Source organism: Strigops habroptila, chromosome 3 (genome assembly GCF_004027225.2).
Source record: "Strigops habroptila isolate Jane chromosome 3, bStrHab1.2.pri, whole genome shotgun sequence".
In the NCBI taxonomy this organism is placed as follows: domain Eukaryota; kingdom Metazoa; phylum Chordata; class Aves; order Psittaciformes; family Psittacidae; genus Strigops; species Strigops habroptila.
The window spans coordinates 64,007,557-64,028,576 of record NC_044279.2 but is presented as its reverse complement, the minus strand read 5'-3'; the positions used below and the strand labels follow the sequence as shown (position 1 = coordinate 64,028,576).

Here is a 21,020-nt window from a genome sequence, read left to right as displayed (position 1 = left end):
TTTAGCTCATAACTCTGAAGGAATACTGGAGAGTGAAATCTAGGCATAAATACTTGATTCAGACTATAATACTATTCAGACTCATGGGACAAAGCTTCTGCATAGGATTAAATATTCATATGTGATAACACTATCTGTGACTAGCCCCAGGTAGGATCATGCATTTTGTCAGAGTAACTTTTACTCTGATATGAAGATAATTTTGTGTTTTGGCCATCATTCTTGCAATACTGAAGTATCCATCTGCTGTGACACTGGAAAGGGTGTGAACTTTGTCAAGCAAACCTGACAATTGGTGAAGGTTATGTGTTATTTTTATTGCACCAATGCCCTAAATCTTGCACTAAGAGTGTATGGACAAGCCTAGTCCCAAAGAGTTTGCAATCCAGAATCTTAATAGGCAAGAAGTGAATCATGCTGCAGCAGCAGGGAAGCTGGCTGGGGTACCTCAGTGGGGTACAGTTGATAATGAAGTAATGTGGTAGCATAGTCCCATGGCAACAACAAACTTTCCCAGAAGACTGATAAAATTATTCAAGATGTTTTCATCTTGAATTCAGATCAGGGCAGCAGAGTGGTGATTGGTCACAGTTTAGAGCTTTACAGACTACTACTGCCATAACCCCCACAAACATTTTAAAGACATTTGCTTAGTTACTCATTAATGCCAAGAAATTTGTGTTCCTCAGCTGTTATTCAAAATGCTTCATTGTGACTTTGTTTGGTTTTTTTGTTTTTGTTCTATGATTCATGGTATCTCCTGAGCAGGTAAAAGGTGACAAGGATAAAGGAAAAGCACCCAAAGAAGAAATTAAAAGTGTCTGGGATCGTAAGAAGGGAGTTCCTGAACAAAAGGCACAGAATGGAGAACGTGAACTCACTGCCCCAAAACTTAAATCTACTGAGAATGCTTTTGGGTAAGTTCGAAGTAAGCATTGGGCTTGCTTATGGTATAGCAGACCAGGGGGCCGTCTCTGGGTTTCCACTTAATAGCCTTGTAGTTGCAGAGTAGAAGACTTGGGCTGGCAATGTCAGCAGAGGCTCTAGTGTTCATTGGGTTGTTAGGTATGAAGTAAGGCTCTTAGCCTGTGTTCTAATGAACATTGCTGCAGTAACAAAATGAAGTACAGATGGAAGACGTAAATAGCTTTGTTCCCTCAGTAGAGACTAGTGGCTGTTTTTTGTTCTGCTGGGGTTTTCCTTCCTTGAAGGATATTTATTTCTCACATTACATGTGAAGATATTTCTAATATCTTCACAGAGGCAAATAATGACAACAGCTCAGATTTTGTGTTATCTAACTTTCTAAGTCAGATCTCAACCTTTACTGACATAACCTATTTCCAATTTTCCACCTGCTTTTAATCAAACTGCATATCAATATGGAGAACAATCCAGTTCCTAACTCCTGAAAGAGCTTCTCTGTTGATTTCGAGGCAAACCTTGAAATTAATGGCCTCTCTATAAAAGTGATTTTTCAGTTGGGTGGAAACTTCTTCTAGCCAAAGTGATTTAATTTTTGTCTTTTTATAAGATCTATCACAGTTTGATTTTGATTTTGATTTTCAGAAAATGGCTTTATGGGTATATTGGAAAATTCAATGAAGGTAGCAAATTAGTGAAAAGTTTATTAAAAAAGTGTTCTGCCTGCTAAAAGGAGGGGATACAGGGGAAGCAGAGAACTTGTTCTTCTAGCAGAAACCCAGAAATGAATAGGTTAGAAATCTGTTTTGTTGGTTTTTTTTTTTTTTTGCCTTCTGCACTTCTCTTCCTCTTTTACATTGACAGAGGCAAAGAAAAGGTTAAGTTCTCCAAGGACTTTGAGAAATCTGTGTATGGGATTTGCTGTTGTATCTCAGCATTCCCCTTGTGATTGTTCCGGGGAAAAAAAACTTTCTCAAAATAAAATGCAGTTCAAAAGTCCCTGGAGACACCAAGACCTAAGGCCAAAAGACAGACAGAGATGGACATGGAATTGCAGGAAATTTGTCTTGCTCAGAACTGTCCTGCTTCGTGACTTGGGTCACATCATCAATAACATGAGAATGGTTTTCTAAAAATATTTTGGTTGTGTTTTCATTCGCTTTACTTCCTGTGGGAGACAAGCCTTAGTGGCAACATTTAGATTTGAGTTTCCACTCTTTTTTTTACTTTTTCTGTTTTTCTTCTATGACTTCCCAAATGTGGGAAGAAGCCTTTTTGATAGCCTTTTATCATCTGAGTAGAAGGCTTGGGCTGGCAACATCAGCAGAGGCTCTACAGTTCATTGGGTTGTTAGGTATGAATTAAGGCTCTTGGCTTATTTTCTAGTGAACTGCACCCACATCACTGGGCTTTGTTTGGAACTATCTTCTTGTTTTTACATGAACATATCAGATACTAGTTAGGAAGCATGTAACTTGGCCAGCTCTCAGTGGTGAGAACTGAGAATTGAATAGGGTAGTGGAGGCTAGAGAAAATTCTTATCTGTGTCTCGTTTCTCTACGTCAGTCAGTAAGAGAAATACAGAATAAACCCCCATTTTATGGCTTCCCCTTCCCATCTCCCCTCCCACCTGCCTTCCTCCCTATTCTCATACAGGACTGCAAAAGTCCTAAATATGATGTAACATGTTTTTTCACATTGTTCTAACATTTTTTGGCTCCCACAAACCACTTCTTTCCTTTTCCTCTTTGTCTGAAAGCTGGCAACCAACTTTATTTCTTAGCACCAAAGAGGTGCTTACGAAACTCTTCCTCCACCCAGCATCTCAATACTAATTTCCCAATGTCGACAGTAGAGAACAGATATTCCCAGAATCTGTTGAAAACAGAAGAGTTTGGGAGGTGGAGGAAAATAAAGAGAATTACTGCCAGTTTATTGTTTGCTATTTTGGATTGTGCGGAACCAGTAGGGGAAGTCCTGTAAGCAGCATAAGAATAAAATAAGCTATAAAGTTTAAATGTCCTTCTTTGTAAGACCTGAGGTCTCCAAACAAAAATGTTAAGGCTAGATTCTACCTTTGGCTTTCATGAGTTGAAAGCTGAGAGTAGCTGTTAATTTTATTGAGGCTGTCTGCACTGAAGTCACTGAGGACTAACCTTTTTTTTTTTGTGCTGATATAAACTGGAATGGCTATTTATTAAGAGAATCTTGCTAAATCTCATGGTTTTAGTTCTCTTAATTCTGAGGGCTGAGTATTTGCTCTTGCCAGAGATATCATTATGTCCATCAGAAGTGAGCTTTTGCATCTTCTTTGGGCCTGAATCTTGCAGGTCTGGGTGGGCTGGCAACAGAGACTTCAGAGACCAAGAAAAAAAAAAAGAAGGAAAAAAAATCGTGAGGTTCTTGCGATGTTTGCTACAGAGGCTGTTCCCTTGCAATGAAGCAAGAAAACCTTAAAATAGCCTGGGATTTCTCATGGCCCATGAAGGATAGATGCACTGGATCCTTAGAAATACTTGGTGCTTTATAGACGCTCGTGGAACATTTTGGTTTCTCAGTATCTCTGCCAACTGAATCAGAGGTATTTCAGGCTGGACACCCAAAATCATACCTCACACCTCAGGTATTGGTCCCCACTTTGTTTTTGAATAGGCCAAATGAAATTTCAAATAAAGTTTCCAATGTTTTTTCACAATACTTTAGTTACTTATATATGTTCATTAAAAAGCATGAGTTCCTTTCTTTAATTAGGTGTCATTACCTGATGCAAGCTGTTATTCATGGCCACTTCCATTAACTTGACGCTTATGGTGGAGGGTGATCTTGCAGTTCTGCTTTCATGGTTTGAGTGAGTTCACTGCCAAAACACATTTAGGAATAGGGCCAAGAGCAGAAATGGATTGTGATAAGGTGATATTAGGGAAACACATATTATGTAATTGTGACTCTAGGTTAGAAAATCAGGTAGAAAAATGTACTGGAAGTACATACACCATTTTGTTCTTTAGCTTTCCTTTGTGATGTTACACTCTTCCATAGAAAAGACTTTCTAAAACAAAGTAAACACATTGCAAAATAAGTGTCAGGTCCTACTACTTAAATGATGCATTTGCACAGCTGAAGTACAGCAGCAGAATTCACATAATAGCATCAATCTGGTTATGTTATTTTGCCATATATTTTTTTAATGATAAAATTCCTAAATCATGAATGTTGTGCTAGAAATGAATTTAATCCAATTTGGTAACATCATGTGGGGGCAAAGAATTCTGTGTTAGTATATTCTGTTGTGATCTTAAAACCACAGATAATTCAGCTCTGGTCCTACAGCCTGTTTTATATGGTAAATTCCATCTAGATGAGGTACCTATATGAATGAAGAGCTCCTTTACAGGATTGGGTGTGATTCACCAGATTGCAAATTTATATGATATTTGTTCTTCATGTTGTCATCTCCTATCTGATTGTCTCTAAAAGTTCTTGTTATTGTTGGAATGCTTAATTTGTACCATTTTGTGGTATTAAACTCCGCAACCCTCTGGTTGCATTAATAATGTAGCCATTAATATCCAGCTTTTTCAAATTCCAACAGAGCAGAGCAGAAAGTTTTTTTAAAAAAATCCGTAAGAATTCTGTCTCTTGTGAATAGCTGATACCTCTTATGTATCTATCTGCTTGTCAGCAGTATATTAAATGCACTCAGGGAGCAGACGTTTGTCTAAACACTGGTGTGGTAATTGTTTAGCTAGGTGACGCTTTCTGAATCCGTTGAAAGTAGGCATTTCACCTATTCAAGTTCTTTGGGGTTTAGGTTTTTTAGGTACTCATTCTTTCTGTCTCAGATATTAAAGCTGGTTGAAAACTTCTGGTTTTCTCCTGTAGAAAGTTGCCATTAATGAATAATTTCCAATTTCTTAATAAAAAGTCATACTTCCCCTGGAAAATATTTGGTGAGCTTTTCTGTTCATACAGGCTGAGAGAGTTAGAGTGATAAGTGTTATAGGTTAGTTAGGAACCTTTTAAGATTTTTAAAACATTGTTGAAGCTGTAAGATTCCCTTCCCTCTCTTATATTCTGCTTTCCCCAAGTAATTTTTTCTGCCCCCAAAGATGCTTGTCTTTTTCTGCAGGGTTTATAAAAAAGTACTTGCCTTTGAAAGCAAAGGATTAGTGCATCTTTCATCACACAGAACATAGCATAATATTTTTGCTACGTGATTTTTATATGTAAATTTATCTCATTTAAAATCGACAGAAAGGAGTTACGGCTTTCCATTACTTTGTCTGTATGGAATATAATATGCTTTTGGAAGTGTTTCCTCTGTACACTGCAGAGCAGAGGTGTGAAACTAACAGTTTATTGTATACCATAGAGATGCTGATGAAATGTGATACCTCTTGCTGAAGTTACATGATGCTGAAGTTACATGATATGTTAAATATTTCAAGCTCAGTTATTGAATTGTCTTAAAAGTGGAGGTGGCCTGAGTTATGAGGCAGGGTGGTGCAACTCCTGTGCACACAAACACGTGAAAGACTCTTTCCTCACTGGCAGTGAGTGGGAGAGGTGCTTCTTTCAGTATCCCAGCTTACTAACTCCTGATGAAAATGTTTTGGGCCTGTCATAGTTTGCAAAGAGCAAAAGGTCTGATAAGGCAGTATATTTAAGTGATAGGCTCTCATGTTGCTTCTGAGTGCACGGCAGCGGGTGGGCCTGGCCAAAGGAAAGCAAAACCTGTGTTGCATCACCTTCCATTTCATTTCTTTCTCAGCCGCTCCAATTTGAAAGGGACCACAAATGCTGAGGAGGTGAAGCTGGGGTCTCAGGTTGAGGCTGCAAAACGGCTAGAAGATCAGCGCCGTCGCCGAGGTGAGAACAACGAGCTTGAGAAGCTGAAGGAGAAGCAGCAGGAGGCAGCAGCAGAGCTGGATGAACTGAAGAAAAGGCGGGAGGAGCGCCGAAAAATCCTGGAGGAAGAGGAGCAGAAAAAGAAGCAGGAGGAGGCTGAGAGAAAAGTCAGAGAGGAGGTGAGTGTAAAATACGAAGTATCGGACCCTGTTTCTGTTCTCTTGTTACTACTTTACTTCCACTGGCTTCGCATTAGTTAATAACACTTTACAGCAGTGTCTGTACAGATACTATTACGCAAAGAAGGGACTGTAGGTCAATGGGGCTGTATTTAACAAAAGAGCAGAATGAGGCCACGTGAGACTCTTCATAGGTGAGGAATAAGCATGTAACAAGGAAAGCAAGACCAAACACAACCATATATACAGGCCAAAGTGTGCTGCTGCTTCTTGGTTCTAATGTTGCTGTGTGGAGAATTGCTGCTGAACCTTTACTTCAAATTGCACCCTTTTTCTGGGCCCTCTGGGTTGTGTTCCCTTCTGGGCATTGCTCTTTCTTAGTATCTGTCAGGAGATGGTCTACTTGATTTTGAATATGCTACCCAGCATTAAAATAATCCTGTTTTCTAACCTCCAGATTTAAGTATATCATACAAGTATATCATATTTGATATCAAGTGACCACATCACATAGATGCTTTAGTGAAGACCCAAGATAAAACATGCAGTCATTCAGGGTAGAAAGAAACTTTACAGTTCTAGCCTCAGGAAGTACAGGGCTCTAATATATGTCTGCCTGAATCAGGATTTAATCTGTGATAGCTGTGAATTTCTTATCTTCTTGGGAATGCAACATGTTGGGGGCAGTGTTATAGCCACAGAGTTCTTAATATATTTGGGGTGTCTTTTTGGCATTACTCAAATTGAATTACAAAGCACATGTCAAAATTCATCTGCTACACATGAGCTGGAATGCTAATGTTATATATAGTTATTATGGGCTAGATCTAATTAGGAAGACATTCTTGTCTATTTAAATATTGAGTACCTAAGCACATCTGTTTGCTTGTACTTCCTCTGCCAAGGGACTCTATAAATAGGATTTCCAAATCTCTGGTGCATCATTTAGGAATCTTAGTTGTTTGGAAAACAAATGGTAGATGATGAATAATAGTGTTTGGCAGCTGAATGCCAATTGCTTTTCATATACTAAGGTCTTTACAGTAAAACTGTACCTTGCGGGTCAGACCCTGTTGACCTGTGGTTACAATGATTGTGCTTTGAGGGCTTCTGGTTTGACTTGTAGTTTATGAAGTAAAAATTAATGTTCTCTCTTTGGAAGAAAAAATGTAAGCATTTAGTCTTCACTTTTTTGGGCAGCTATTGATTTTTCCTTGTGAAATATTCTTAACTTTGGCACAAGTGCCAGAATAGATGGACAGAACAGTAAAATGATGATACCTGAGGATATAGAGAAACTGAATGAGTGCGTTATAAATGCGTTTTTTTTCTCTCTTTATATGTCACTGATGGCACTATATGGCAAAAATCTGGTGACCTTCACTGTGAGGAGACACTAAAGCAGCACCAACTAGCTGTCTTTCCTGCTTCCTTAACACTGTGATATATTAGTAGCAATACATTGCTAGATTTTAGATAGGTCCCTGAACTTCTTTGACTGGGTAAAAATCTGTTCTTAGAAAATGTGGTAAATGTTTGCAGGACTGCAAAGCCGTGTAATGGTAATGTAGTTTCTGAAAGAATAAATGACCATTCATGTTTTTATAAGGAGGAAAAGAGGAGGATGAAGGAAGAAATTGAAAGGAGAAGGGCTGAAGCTGCTGAGAAACGTCAAAAAATGCCAGAAGATGGTGTATCTGAAGACAAGAAACCATTTAAATGTTTCAGTCCTAAAGGTTCATCTCTCAAGGTAACCTCCTCACTAACAACTATATAGTACATAAAAAGTAGTGGGGGTTGCAGTCCAAACCAACAGCCGAAAATCAAAGTACTGTGGAAATACTTGAAATCAGACCTGAGACAATGATCTGAAATAGACCTTAGCCTGAAACGTTTTGCTGAAAGACTTCATTCATTGGGATGATTGAAAATTACAGATCCTTTATAAAAACAGAATCTAGACTGTTTACCTGTTCTTGTTGATGAAAAATGTCCAAAAAAAGATCTTTACTTTCAAGATAAAATTGTTATTGGAAACTTAGAGCCATATTATTGTGTTGATTTTCAATGTTAATTTATTATAGGAGTACTTTATGAACTGGAGTAGATAAAGATCACAAATGTTCTCGCTCTCCTTCCACATCCATAATTACTTTCTTCCTTGCCAGATTACTTTGTCTTTAAGCGTATGCAGCCTAATAATCATTAATTGAAACTGCCCTCTGTGGGAGTTCTAGTTTATGTCTAATGCTTCTAGAAATAACATCTAGAAGTTCTGGGCTGGATTTCATTTTCTTACATAACAGGAAAAAACCCCAAAACTTCTGTTGCTGCAGGAACTTCTAAGTGGTCTTCTGTGGCCTGTATGATATTGAAAGTCAGATAAATCAATCGAATGGCCTTTCAGCATGGAAGAGGAATCCTGGCCCCACTGAAATTACTGGGAACTTTGTTTTGGTATTCAGTCCACTTGCTTTTTCAGCTCAAGCTCTAATTACAGATCTATTAATCGTTTTCAACTATCTTTTCCTTTTCTCATTTTGTGTCATTAGCAATTGAAGAATCCAAAATGTTTGTCAAAAAAGGCCCCTTAGTGGGCACTAGGAGAAAAAAGAACGAGGCAGGAGATTGTCAGTTAGGAACTAGTTAAACCATGAAGCAGATCTCCATGTGATTAAGAACTGTATTTGTTGAGTGACAGACTGCATTTGGTCAAAATCACATTTCTGCTCACAGTGAGCTACGCTTGAACCAATCTGGAGCTTCAGCCTTATGCTGTTTTGGGTTCAGGTCTAGCAAATGCAGTCAGTGTCCAAATGCTTTTGACCACAACTTGCCTTTGACTTCTCAAACACATTTGAACCTGAAATACAATAACATAATACATACAGCTCTAAATGAAGACTGCCAAGCTTCACAACTTGCTCCTATTAGATAATAGGAGCAAAAGGTCTTGCCATGTTGGTTGCAAAAGATCACGTCATTAACAGACACTATAAATGTACAGTTTCTTCCCAGCCCTCCTGGGAGGGCTTTCCTTCTTTCTATTCATTTAGATGCCTTTTATGACATATATTTGGAGCTTTGGTTCACAGATGACTCAGAAGGGAGGAAATTATACTTGAAAACACATAATAGAAAGATATAGATCATAATTTTGGGGAGAGTGGGAAAAAACACTGGATTTGGCAGGAGGTTAATAGCTTTCAGAAAACTTTTGGACCAGTGCTATACTATTCTACTAAGTGTATTTTTAAAGGAAAGCTGGAATTTTCCAAATGTGATTAAACATCCAAGGTCCAATTTTTTGTATGGTGATAGTTGCTGCTGGTTTTTATAGCTTTTTAGGTAGAAGTTGTTTGTTACAAAAACTGATATACGCAACTGTACACTTTTTTTTTCTCTTTCTTTGTTTCTCTGTCTGGGAAGTTGGTGATACTGTATATATTTGAGTCCAGTGTCTGTGGGTGGCCAGAGTAGATATGTAATGCTGTTGAACTTCACACTGTAAACTGTTTCTTGGCCTTCTGTGGTCAATAGCTCAGGAGAGAATAATCTCATTTTAATAACCTAAAGTCAAATTTGATGTCAAACTCCAGTTTTCAGAAGACAGTATATTTCATTACCTTTCATTTGGACAGACTTCTCAGGCTGGTCTAATCTGGTTGATACACAGCTTTCTCATTGTCTGTTATGCGCTTCCCAAGTTATCTTTTGACTTGTAAAGCATCTGGCACATATTTTCTCTCTTGATGAATGTATCATCTGGTTAGATGTGCCATGAGTCATGTGAGAACCCTAAATGCACAATTGTGGGTGGGTGGAATTAATAATGAAAAAAGGAGACTCAGTATTAAAATGTTGTATGATACATGTGCACGTTCTGACTTTTCCTAGATCACAATCTGGCAAAGCATCTTTTTCTCCTTCCTTGTCCTTCCTGATGTGAGAAGTTTTGGGGAAGAAAAAGAAGTTCCTGGGAGTAACTTAGATAAGGAAAGAAGAGCATGCTGTTTACTAAGTGAACTAGAAAAACAAAGGAAAGAATGGAGATAAACTGAAAAGCAGTGTGACATATTAACATCTTATGGACGCTACATTTATCCATGAGGGAGGGCATGGCCCAGCATGACATGCAGACTCAGAATTGAGAGACCAAGATGTGCAACCCATCTCCACGTATTGCATGTCTCATGGATGGGTATTTCTATATGCACATATATAAATATGTAGGTATACAAACACAAGCATAATATACATATACCTAGAAAGAACTACTGTCTGGCCTCTAATAAACCACAGCCTACACTGTGTTGACAGGTCCTGTTGTTTTAACTGTTAAACACAGTATTTCACTGAAACTTGAGACATTACTTCAGCAGAACTATCACATCAGCATGAAGTCTTCCCAGCGACAGCACAAGGGCTGGTCCCTTCTGAGGGCATAGTGAAAAGGAAGCATGAAACGTTCATCACTAGCTCGGGGCAGAAACAGCTTGCATTTCTCAGGGCTGGTGGAGTCTCTGTGGGTAATAGCAGCAGTACCAAACTTCTGTTCAACCTCTGCCCTCTCTCTTGGTTTATTTTATAAGGACAAAGAGTGGAACAGCATCTGCTGCTCTCCCATCCTGCTCTAGCTCATGCTTTCACTGGTTTAGTCCACACAAATGGTGCTGCAGTAGAAGAATGAGATTTCCTGCATAATCTTTGTTCATTTTCCTTTTTAGACAAGTTCGTTCCTCATGTTTTCTTTGGGAAGAAGTGCTACTGACTTCTTGTGTAACTATTCTCTAGCTTAATCAAGAGAGAACAGAATATTTCAGTACTAAGTCTCCTCCGGGGGGCGAGCTCCACCACCAAAGAAATGCAAAAGCTGTTAGTCAATGAGGGGAGGAAGCAATGGCAGGACGCCTGGCACATCTCCTGTCTTCATAGAAAATGTGTCCTGGGAAACATGGGCTGATGTGGCAGCCCGCACTCTCTGCAAGGCAATGCTGACAGCTGAGCCAGAAGATAGGACTTTTCAGGGCTTGAGATTTTATTTCCTTTTTTTTTTTTCCTTAAAGACCTTCTTGTCCTATCTCATTATTGCTCTCAATACCTGACAGCTGGAGCAGTGACTGGAAAGAGACTGCACATAGTCAGTTCTTTCTAGATGAGCTACTCTTGCAGCAGAGGGAAGACAGAATGGTAAGAACAGGATTTGTGACATATGTTTTTCCCCCATCTTTGATGCTGATGGCAGCACTCTAGTCTGGCAGGTAAACTGGAGTAAATTGATGCATTCTGCACAGACGCTGCTGATAGCAGGTAAAAGCCCAACTGTGCTTAATGAAGCAAAAGAATACATGAGCTACTCAGGGAGGATAAGGAGAAGCCACTTTACTCCCAGGTACTACCACTCCAAATGGATATCCATTAGGTTCTACCACCTGTTGGGCATAAGGCAAAATTATAATAGAGGGATCTCTGTTTTCTGTGTGCATTTCTTATTCCTTTTCTTCCTTGACCCATTTTTTGAGAAGAGTTTTTTTATGTATCAGTTTACAACACTTTCTGTCACATGACATCTAATAATCATTTTAAAATTCCTAAGAATCATTTAATACATTTGTACGAAACAAGTTTTACGGGGAATATCTAGATGTTTTTTGTTTTCCAAGACATTGGCTCAAATTGTGTGTTAACTCATTCCTCTTCCATTCCGTTTCTGTTCTTGGAGAATATACAGATGGAAGTCAGTGTACTTTGACACCCACACTTCAACTGTGTTTTTAATAGGCAAGACATTTCTTGCACAATCAGTGAACAAAACATGTCTGGATAATGTTGATAATGTTGATAAATGCACACATATATCTCTGTATAACATCTTGCCACCTATATGTACTGACATGTAGGTGTCACCTATATCTACTGACTATGTCGAGTAAGGCCATAATCAGGTGTGAAAATGTCCATTGCTTTCATTTCACCCGACTTTACCAGCAGAAGTGTACGTGTCCATCCAAGCATTTTGTTGTCTAATCTAAACTTCTTTGGTAGTTACAGAGTGAGAGCTACCCACAGTGGAAAAGCAAAGCCACCTTTCCTGGGGTGAGGTGAGCTTCTCTGCCTCTCCATTGACTGTAGAAGGAACCAAAATGGGTAATTTTGACTAAATGCTTAACTTTCAAGCAACTGAGGTTAGGTGGGAGAGATGCAGCCAGAGATCCTGTGCTTTTTCTCTCTGGACACAAATTAATTAGAGGCTGCTGGTTAACTTTTTTGAGTATGTGTGTCTTGTGTCAGAGGCTTTGGAAATTATTCCATGGTGACAAAATGTAGTCCAAGCTCTTTAACAAGATCCTGTTAAAATTAGCGCACTCAAACAAAAAAAAAAAAAAAAAAAAAAAAAAAAAAAAAAAGAAAAATTATTTCCAGGTCTCAAATTGAGAAAATATCTTGCATTTTGCACTAACCACCTTGCTTTGCCTGTTTCTCTTACAGATCTATTTTGTAATACTCTTTACTGTATGTGCCAGACATTTTAAAGTCTTTGCATGGAGTTTGTGTGGTGTTTGGTAGATATATGACCTTTAGATGTTGCTGTGCAATCTAAATGTATTTGACCTATGTGTTGAATACATGTGTGTATACAGGTGTGTTTTATCTAAATGTATTCAAGTATGCTTCTGTTTCACACATATTGTGTTTTGAGGAAGATGCTCTAGAACAAATTCTTGTATAAATGTGCAGAAAATGTGTTATCTGTCCACATGAGGCACCTAGTTCAGATGTGAGGGTCACTCCCTAACTCTCTGTTCTTCTTTAACTTATTTTCTGGTTTGCTTCCTCACTCTCCTGTTCTGAATGATCCACGGCTTATTCCCGGTATGATTCAGAGCAAGTGCTCTGAGAACCACTGTTTCCAGCAGGTAAAGAATGGCCACATGATTTTTTACTACAACCCCAAGAATACATATCCCTCTTCCCCACAACCTATCCCCCTCTTACACCAATGCCTACTGAAGCCAGATTTTCCTGCTGTGTGGAAACACCCTTCCTTCCTTAACAGGAAGACTAGAAAGAGTCTACTGTTGGCCTCTTTGAAGAGCTGTCCCTCTTGTAAGATTTCAAGTGGATTCTCAGTTCATCTGAACTAGAAGATGCTGTCAACAAATTATTAGTTACCTTTAGTCCAGGTTCTTTGAGACAGTCCATATTGTTTTTCCTTGGTGCCAGCCAGGGTTTCTCTGAGGTAGCTGGTGAATTACCCATTCAGACAGAGCAGGGGAGAAAACAATGGCTCTTGTTGTTGGTATAACTCATCATTTCAGTGAAGGTTTGTTTTAAACTTCTTGTGGCCCAGAAATCAGTGTTGTGGGAAAATTTTCCTCCTATACCATATTCGAGGAGAGGTGACTAGTTTAAGTTCCCATTGTAGATCTGTCTAGTCACTTTTCATCTAATAATTCACTTGCTTGGTTCATGGCAATGCCGACTGTATTTCCTCTGGGTGAAATTAAGTTGTGAATTGTTGAGGCTGGCAGAGGAAGATCCGCAGACCCAGACATGTAGGGTGTGCATGGTGGCTCTTCAGCTCCTGCCTGGTATGCTACTGCCGCCTTGTGACAGCAGTGCGTGGGGACAGTTGGTACATACCCGAGCAAAGCCCATCTTTCCACTCAAGACTGTGTTTAGATCCTATATTGGTAATTAAAACTGTTAATGTAAATTACTCTGTAAATTAGGTGTATATATGTATTAGCGCTTTAGAGGTGCCCTTGAGCTTGGATATATGCTAGCTGGAGTTCCTCCAGTGAGCCTGTTTGTCAAATTCTGCACTGAAGTGAACTACTGGATTTTTTGCTTGTACAGACTTGAGAAATAAAACATGCATTGATGGGATTGCTGTGGGATTTAGTATTCTGGTACAGCGTGCTAAAGGCACCGTGAAGAACCATTTAAAGGAATGGCTGTCATTGCCTAATTTTAAAAGCATGAATGCCCCAGCAGTCGCTGTTAAAGTAACTTGTAAATGGACAACACATACTGAAGCTGGGGAATCCAGCCAGGCTAATTAATAGCCATTTCTATCCTTTGGAGCTGCTTTTGTATATTTTACTCTTAAGTGAAACTGTAGATCCTGGGACAAGAAGTGGAACAATGCAATGTGAAAGACACTTGAGGAAGTTTGAAAATAGACTGGCCTCATCATTAAATATTTGAAAACTTTATTCAGGGGTGGAGTCTTTTTGTTTTCAAATTATTGAGACATTTGGCATAAGTCATATGAGACCTTCATGACTATTTTTCCCTAGAAACATTACAATATTTTCCTATACACAGACTAGAAAATAATGACGAAATATAAGATACTAGTTTGTAGAGTAACAGCTGGTAAATATTGACTCAGCAATGGCCCTGCTTGAACATGAGCAGAGTATAGTCTGATTGGTTTTTTTTGGAGCTCAAATTCAATTGTCAGTATCCTGCTAAAACATGCATGAGGTAGGCTACACAGCTAACCTCCAAACCTGGCTTCGCGTGATACTTCAACTCGAAAACGTGGGAGATATAAGGAAATTTGACATAGATTTTGTGAACATCAACCCCTTGCATAAGGTGAACTTCTTTTCTTCTTTCTGTATCGGTAATTTATTCTCTTGTTACAAATGAGGCCCTGAAGAAATATGCAGGATGCAAAAATTAATGTGGAAAATATATCCACTTTTATGAATCTGTAGCATAATAGGCTCCTAACTATAAATCCTCTGTTTGTGTCTGTGGTGATTTCTGCTGGAATGCATCTCTTTCAGATTGGCCCCTTGACATTTAAAATGACATTTTAGCCTGGCCCTGTACAGGCTGCCGTTTTATTAACTTTAACCATGCAGCTCTTGTTTCTCTCTTTTCTAGATAGAGGAGCGAGCAGAATTTTTGAACAAATCCGCTCAGAAGAGGTAAATCAATAAAACAATAAATTCAGTCAGAACAGCAGTGTTCCACTGGAGGGACTAATAATTTGTTTCTTTTTTCTACTTCTACAGTGGTATGAAACCCACCCATACAACTGCAGTTGTCTCAAAAATTGACAGTAGACTTGAGCAATACACTAGCGCAATTGAGGTAAGTTAATTCCAGGTCTTAATTGCTCTAGTTACTAATGGCTTTTGGGACTTTTATCAGCCTATGTTTTACTGTTCAAGAATTGCAGGCATTTTTCATCCCAAGCCCTTTTTCAGTGTGACTTCAAGAACAAAATGCTTGAGGCACACCTATAACCAACATCTAGATATATATCTAAACAAAAACTCAGGTTCCTGTCTTCCCTTTCATGCTATAATTTACTCTGCTTTGTAAGCTTGGAGTAGCTTTTGAAGGACTCAGTCAGCATCTCTTGAGTGACAGGTGCATCCTCCTTTTGACTGCTGAGAGTACTATCAACAGAGAGCTGATAGTCATCCTGAGCAAAGCTGACTTAGCAGCTTATTTAGGAGAGCAATGAACTGGGCCTGTGTTGCTGGCTGCCAATTCAGAGTGAAATTTCCTTGGCAAAGAAAGACACTTCGGTGAACTAGGGATTTAAGTAGTGACAAAGGAAAAACAGAATCAAAATAAAATGCTGAATTTGACCCCTGGTGATTTTGACAAGTAGTGGCTAATAATGTGCCTTGAAGCCAGAACTGAGGAATTTTTCTTTTCATAGTCCAAGGAAAAATAGACATTTGCTTTTTTGTTTTAAACTGTTCTCAAAAATCAGTGAGTATAGGCAATGTGGAAGCTACTAGTTAATGTAGCCCAGTCCCCCACTCTTTAAAAAACCACCTCATTCAAAATATACTGCAGTTGCTGAAATTTACCCCTAAAATAGTGAGTTATGAGGTCAAGTTGTCTGTGACAGAAGAATCAGAGTCTGATGCTGAATGACAGAGCAGCCTTTTTCCCCTGCCTATGCATAAGGACTTCCTTAGCTGTGTCCCTGAAAGAGCCATGAACACAGGATGCAAATGCTAAGACTTGAAAGAGGACAAATGAAAACCTCAGATCAATTGTGTGTTGAGCTGTGGTTTGCAATGAACTTTAAAAATGCAACAGATGCAAAAATCTAAGGGATTGCAGTTTTCATAGCTGCTCATGTCAAGTGTGTAACTGCAAATCAAACTGGGGAGAGTCTCAGTAACACCTCTTGAGCTGGGTGCTCCTTCCCATCTTTGCATGATCTTTGTTAGAACCACTTATAGCTGCTGCATACCCCAACACTGCCCCAGAGTCAAACTACCCTGCAACTCCACCTGTTAATGCCAGACATCAACTGCTTAATTCTTCTGCAGGGCACAAAGGCTGCAAGACCAGCTAAGCCAGCAGCCTCTGACCTTCCAGTTCCAGCTGAGGGTGTCCGTAATATCAAGAGCATGTGGGAGAAAGGGAATGTTTTTTCATCACCCTCTGGAACAGGAACACCAAATAAGGTATGTGTTTAATTTTACATAGTGATTATAAAGAATTATGTTATGGACCTGACCTTGCCATTCATGTTCCTGTGCATAAGCCTGGCTGCTCCTGTTGACATCACTGGTGAAGAATATCCCAAAGGATCCTGAGGTCCTCAGAAACCCACAAAATTATGTGGCTTCAATATTGAGTATAACAGAAGAATTTAGTGACATACTGAGCTAAGTTATGAGACATTCCAGAGCCACATCAGATATCTTAGACAGATATATCTGAGTAGTTCAAGTGGAGTACAAAGAAATTCTTTGTGTTGGGAAACATTTTTGGGGGGGGCAGAGGAGGATTAAATAGACAAGATAATGATGATGTTTTATAGATAATGCATAGAAGCATTTGTGAGACCTTTATCTTTTCTATTTAAATTCTTAAGGCAACATTTCCTTTCTATAAATTTATGTGAGTTGATAAGCATTCATCATTGGGAAAGAACTGAACTGTGGATTGAAGGGGGTTATTACAGATAGCCATGAAATTTCAGTAATTTGTACTAATCTTTTAAAGTTTTATTTTAAAGATTTATATTTTAGGCCACTTGACTCTTCAATTATGTGCGTTGTTTTTTTGAAAAATTTTAGTTTAACAAAATAAAAATAAACTAAATCTGGTGTTTCTTCTTCTTTTAGGCTAAAAGTTTTTTCTCCTTGGAGTTTGGGGTTATGACAGAAACAGCAGGTTTATGTCTAATGTTTATTCCTGGGTTAGCACTAAAGTGGAAATAATTTTGTCAGCCCACATTTATCATTATTGAAAACTAGAGGGTAATAGTACTGTGTAGTTCATAGGGACAATATCTTCAGAGCACACAGGATGACACTTAGCTAGCCATAGTCTCAGCGAGGACCTCTTTGTTAAACTCAGGGTTGGCTTTGTTTTTAAATCTAAGCTGTGGAAAACATAGCAGAAGCTAGTCTGAAAGTCTTCTGATTAGATTTTATTATTTTGCAGGAAACTGCTGGACTGAAGGTTGGTGTCTCCAGTCGTATCAATGAGTGGTTAACCAAGACCCCTGAGAGCAACAAATCACCTGCTCCAAAACCTTCTGTAAGTAAACTTGCAACAACAATCTCTTCAGTAGATGGGTTTTCTCCTGGGGCAGATGTGGTGATGGTGCTTCCTCAACCAGTCTTTTTAGGAACTTTGCTGCACATCCTTTCTTGGAAGCTCACAGAGGCCCTCTGGCTGCTGACTCCTGGATAGTCAGAAAAGTGAGAGACAAAACAGGGCAGTTTTCACCTTAAAGCTTAGAGGTGCTCTAAAAAGACCTCTTTTAGCACTTCTCTGGTAGATAAAGACATTAATAATACCACCTGTGAAAGGCCCACCATTCATTCAGAAATTACCAGCCATACACCTTGGGTGAAACACTTGTGCATTGGTCCTTGCCTGTAAAAATCTTCCAACTATATTTTTAAACACAATACTTTAATCCTTAGAACCTAAATGTGATTTCTAATGAAGGCCTTTTAGCATGCCCACTACTTCAGCAAGAATCAAAGCAGAAAATGTTATCGATGCAATAAGCTGGGAGTGTGGGAAGCAGCAGCGTGGCTGTGGAAAGGAGCAGAAGCAGATAATTGTGAGGATTGGAGTGGAAGGGTGGGGATGAGGAACTGGAGCTGTAGGTATCCATATTGGAGAATGGCAAGTTAATGATTCAACTTTGGGATTTAAATCAAGAACCGGTTTCTTTCCCATATCCGTGTATAGCATTTTTCTGTGAGTTCGCTTGCATTTTATAAAAGGTGCAGCCTGAAAAACTCTTTCATAATTCACACTCCTATTTGATCAAAAGAGGAGCTTGAGATTTGCAGCACTGTTCCTAATGTCAGTATACACCAGTAGCTACATGGAGATTGTGTCCTTATGGACATGAATATAAAAATAGAAGTCATTGTGGTCACTGTATTTAATCACTGCCACTGAAAATCAGCACAGAATCTGCCTCCAGATTTTCATCTCTTTTAAGTTACATCTTTTAGATAATGTAAAGCTAACCTCTTGTTTTCCCCTCAGCCAACTGTTTCTATCTATGTCTTCATTTCCCTCTTTCTCAATAGATTGTTCTTTCTTCTTTCAATATCTCTGCTTGAAGGAACATGCCCTCCTCCTATTCTTCTTTGAGGGTCTGTTTGCTAAGTTGGTCAGGTAAACCTGTTTATAATTGACTATGAAGAATGATATACATCTGTAATGTGAATTTTACTTTTTTTTTTTCTTTTTTCAACCAAGATAAATCAAATGGAAACCTAGAATTTCTCAGCTAGCAAATAAACTCCTACCCCACCACATTCCACCAAAATAAAGAATTGCTTGAAGCTTTTGTGACCATCAAGATTCTTGTGGGGTTTGGAACAACATTCAATTAAAAGTAGAGAGAGCAAAGTTCTCAGTTGGTTTTATGGTGAACCTAAATCACAGATCCCAAATTATTTCAGGATTATGGAATGGTCCACTGCAATTTTGCTGTTTTCTTCCTCCCTTTGTTACTGCTGAACTCTCCTTTCGAAATACAATATTGGCTTAAAGTCTTAACCATCAGCAACTCTCTTTGGCTGTACATTATGATCAAATCTAGAGCATCTATGTTGGTTGCAAGTACCTCTGCAGAAATCACATTTCCATTCATCACCAGGCATTTTCTATCCCAAGTTAGAAATTCTTACATGCAGAAAACTACCTACCGATGGATCGCAAAAACAAGATTTGGAAACTGTGCAGGACTTGAACACGTTTTGAAAAGGAGAGTACTCATATCTAAAATTGTTTCAAGAGTCTTTTGTTTGCTGACCACAGAGGTAGATACCAACCCAACTGTCCTTAAGCAGGTGCATTGCTACTAGCCTAGCATATGGCATCTTGATTTGTAGCCATGCTGTTCCTCAAGCAGCTTGACATTTTTATCAAGTTTTGGTTAAAGTCTCCATATACGCTAATTTTCAGAGGCTATTACTATTTATTAATGACTTTAATTCACCTGCTTTTTTTTCTGTTGGGCTAATGATTGGTACATGCTAAGGTTTTAAAGGATACAATATAAATTCAAATGGATATCAAGGACTAAAGCGTTAAATCCTGAAACCTATATTTAAGCATGCAAGAGAGAATCTGCTTTTCTGTGGTATTAGAAGTCCTACAATATTGGTTTTCAGGGTTTTTTTTTTAATGAAGTGTTTTTTTTCTGACCTAAAACAATGAGGCAAGCTGCGTTTGAATTCCTCCCTGATAGAAATGCTATTTATATATATTTTTTTTTTCCCAAAAAATTTGGAATTGTCTGTCTTAAAAACCCAATTGTGCAGTAACTTTTCACTGTATTCCTTAGGATGAACACAATAAGTTACGGCCAGTCAGTGCAATACTAAGAATAGATGCAGCAGGACTGGTTTTTGCCAGAAAGCATGTATCTGTGTGGAGACATTGATAGACTCTGTGGATGCACCTCAATGTTTTTTTTATGAGGAAGTCACGTTTTAACTTCTCTAACAAATTAAAGTAAACCTGAACTAATGTTGGTTTATGTTCTCTGACATTAATTTTAAAATACAGGATTTAAAACCAGGAGACGTGTCCGGCAAACGTAATCTCTGGGAGAAGCAGTCAGTTGAAAAGCCAGCTCCTTCTTCTAAGGTAACACTTTAGTGTATTGTTAAAAGGATAATAGCTCTATGGGAGGCTTTCTAGGGGAAGGTGCCTTTCGCCTTCATAAGGTCGGTCAGTTGGAATTAGGCCTCTACATGTTCTTTATTATCCTGCCTTTTTATTGATACAAGAAAGTACAATGAGGTATGGAAAGCCACGGGCAGCATGTAGCTTTTATATTCATTCCTATTTGGCAGCTCTTTTAAGGCTGTGTTGTGAGTGGAAATCTGTCCTTTGCTTGGAGTTGATTTTTTTTTTTCTTGTTACAAATAGCTATGTTTTCACATATTTAAGTTTAATAATGGGTTATGACTTTTTCAAACAGGTATCAGCTATGGGGAAAAAATCAGAGACTAATGGTAAGTAATTCTAATAATACATCTGCATGTTAAGTAGAAACACTGCCACATTTTCACACAGGCATATCTGTCTTTTAAAATTCTACAGCTGTTAATATTGATGCAAAAAACCCCCACCTTTTTGTCTTTAGCCTTTCAAAAGCTCCATTGCAATATCACCAAAACATGACTGTTTGAGAAATAAACCTAGATCATCTTTCTAGGAAGACTGAGGGCTAGCAGCCATGATTGCAAAGCTTTGTTCAAGTGACACGTGTAGCATGTTTGCTATAGCTGGAGAGTCTCATTAAACTGTGTGAGGTCTGAGGAACGCGATGGTCATTGAACTAATTACAGAAAATGCAAGGCATGTGGGAAAGGCTCTTTTAAGGCTGCAGCAGCAATTAATATGCCTTTCATGAGCAGAGAGAACCCAGAAATGAGGCTATTGCAGCAACATTATTTGAGCAGAAATAGATTTCAGGACTACTACTGAGAACGAGCCCTGCGTCTGATTTTGAACACTGCTGCTGGGTAATGGTAAAGCCTGATGAAAACTCAGCAGTCTTAATTTTTAGAAATAATTCCTCTGGCT

At 38.7% G+C, this 21,020-nt stretch overlaps 1 protein-coding gene across 14 annotated transcripts in view; it reads left to right on the top strand.

The window, feature by feature from the left end:
* CALD1 (caldesmon 1) overlaps nucleotides 1–21,020 on the top strand; it is a 196,652-nt gene that overhangs the window by 172,804 nt on the left and 2,828 nt on the right. For all 14 annotated transcript variants that reach the window (XM_030480633.1, XM_030480626.1, XM_030480634.1 and 11 more), the window contains 9 exons: nucleotides 769–917; nucleotides 5,696–5,951; nucleotides 7,561–7,701; nucleotides 14,853–14,896; nucleotides 14,984–15,062; nucleotides 16,268–16,405; nucleotides 17,394–17,489; nucleotides 19,995–20,075; nucleotides 20,413–20,446. In XM_030480633.1, coding sequence (XP_030336493.1) covers nucleotides 769–917; nucleotides 5,696–5,951; nucleotides 7,561–7,701; nucleotides 14,853–14,896; nucleotides 14,984–15,062; nucleotides 16,268–16,405; nucleotides 17,394–17,489; nucleotides 19,995–20,075; nucleotides 20,413–20,446 — 1,018 coding nt within the window. The remainder of the gene's footprint in view (nucleotides 1–768; nucleotides 918–5,695; nucleotides 5,952–7,560; nucleotides 7,702–14,852; nucleotides 14,897–14,983; nucleotides 15,063–16,267; nucleotides 16,406–17,393; nucleotides 17,490–19,994; nucleotides 20,076–20,412; nucleotides 20,447–21,020) is intronic.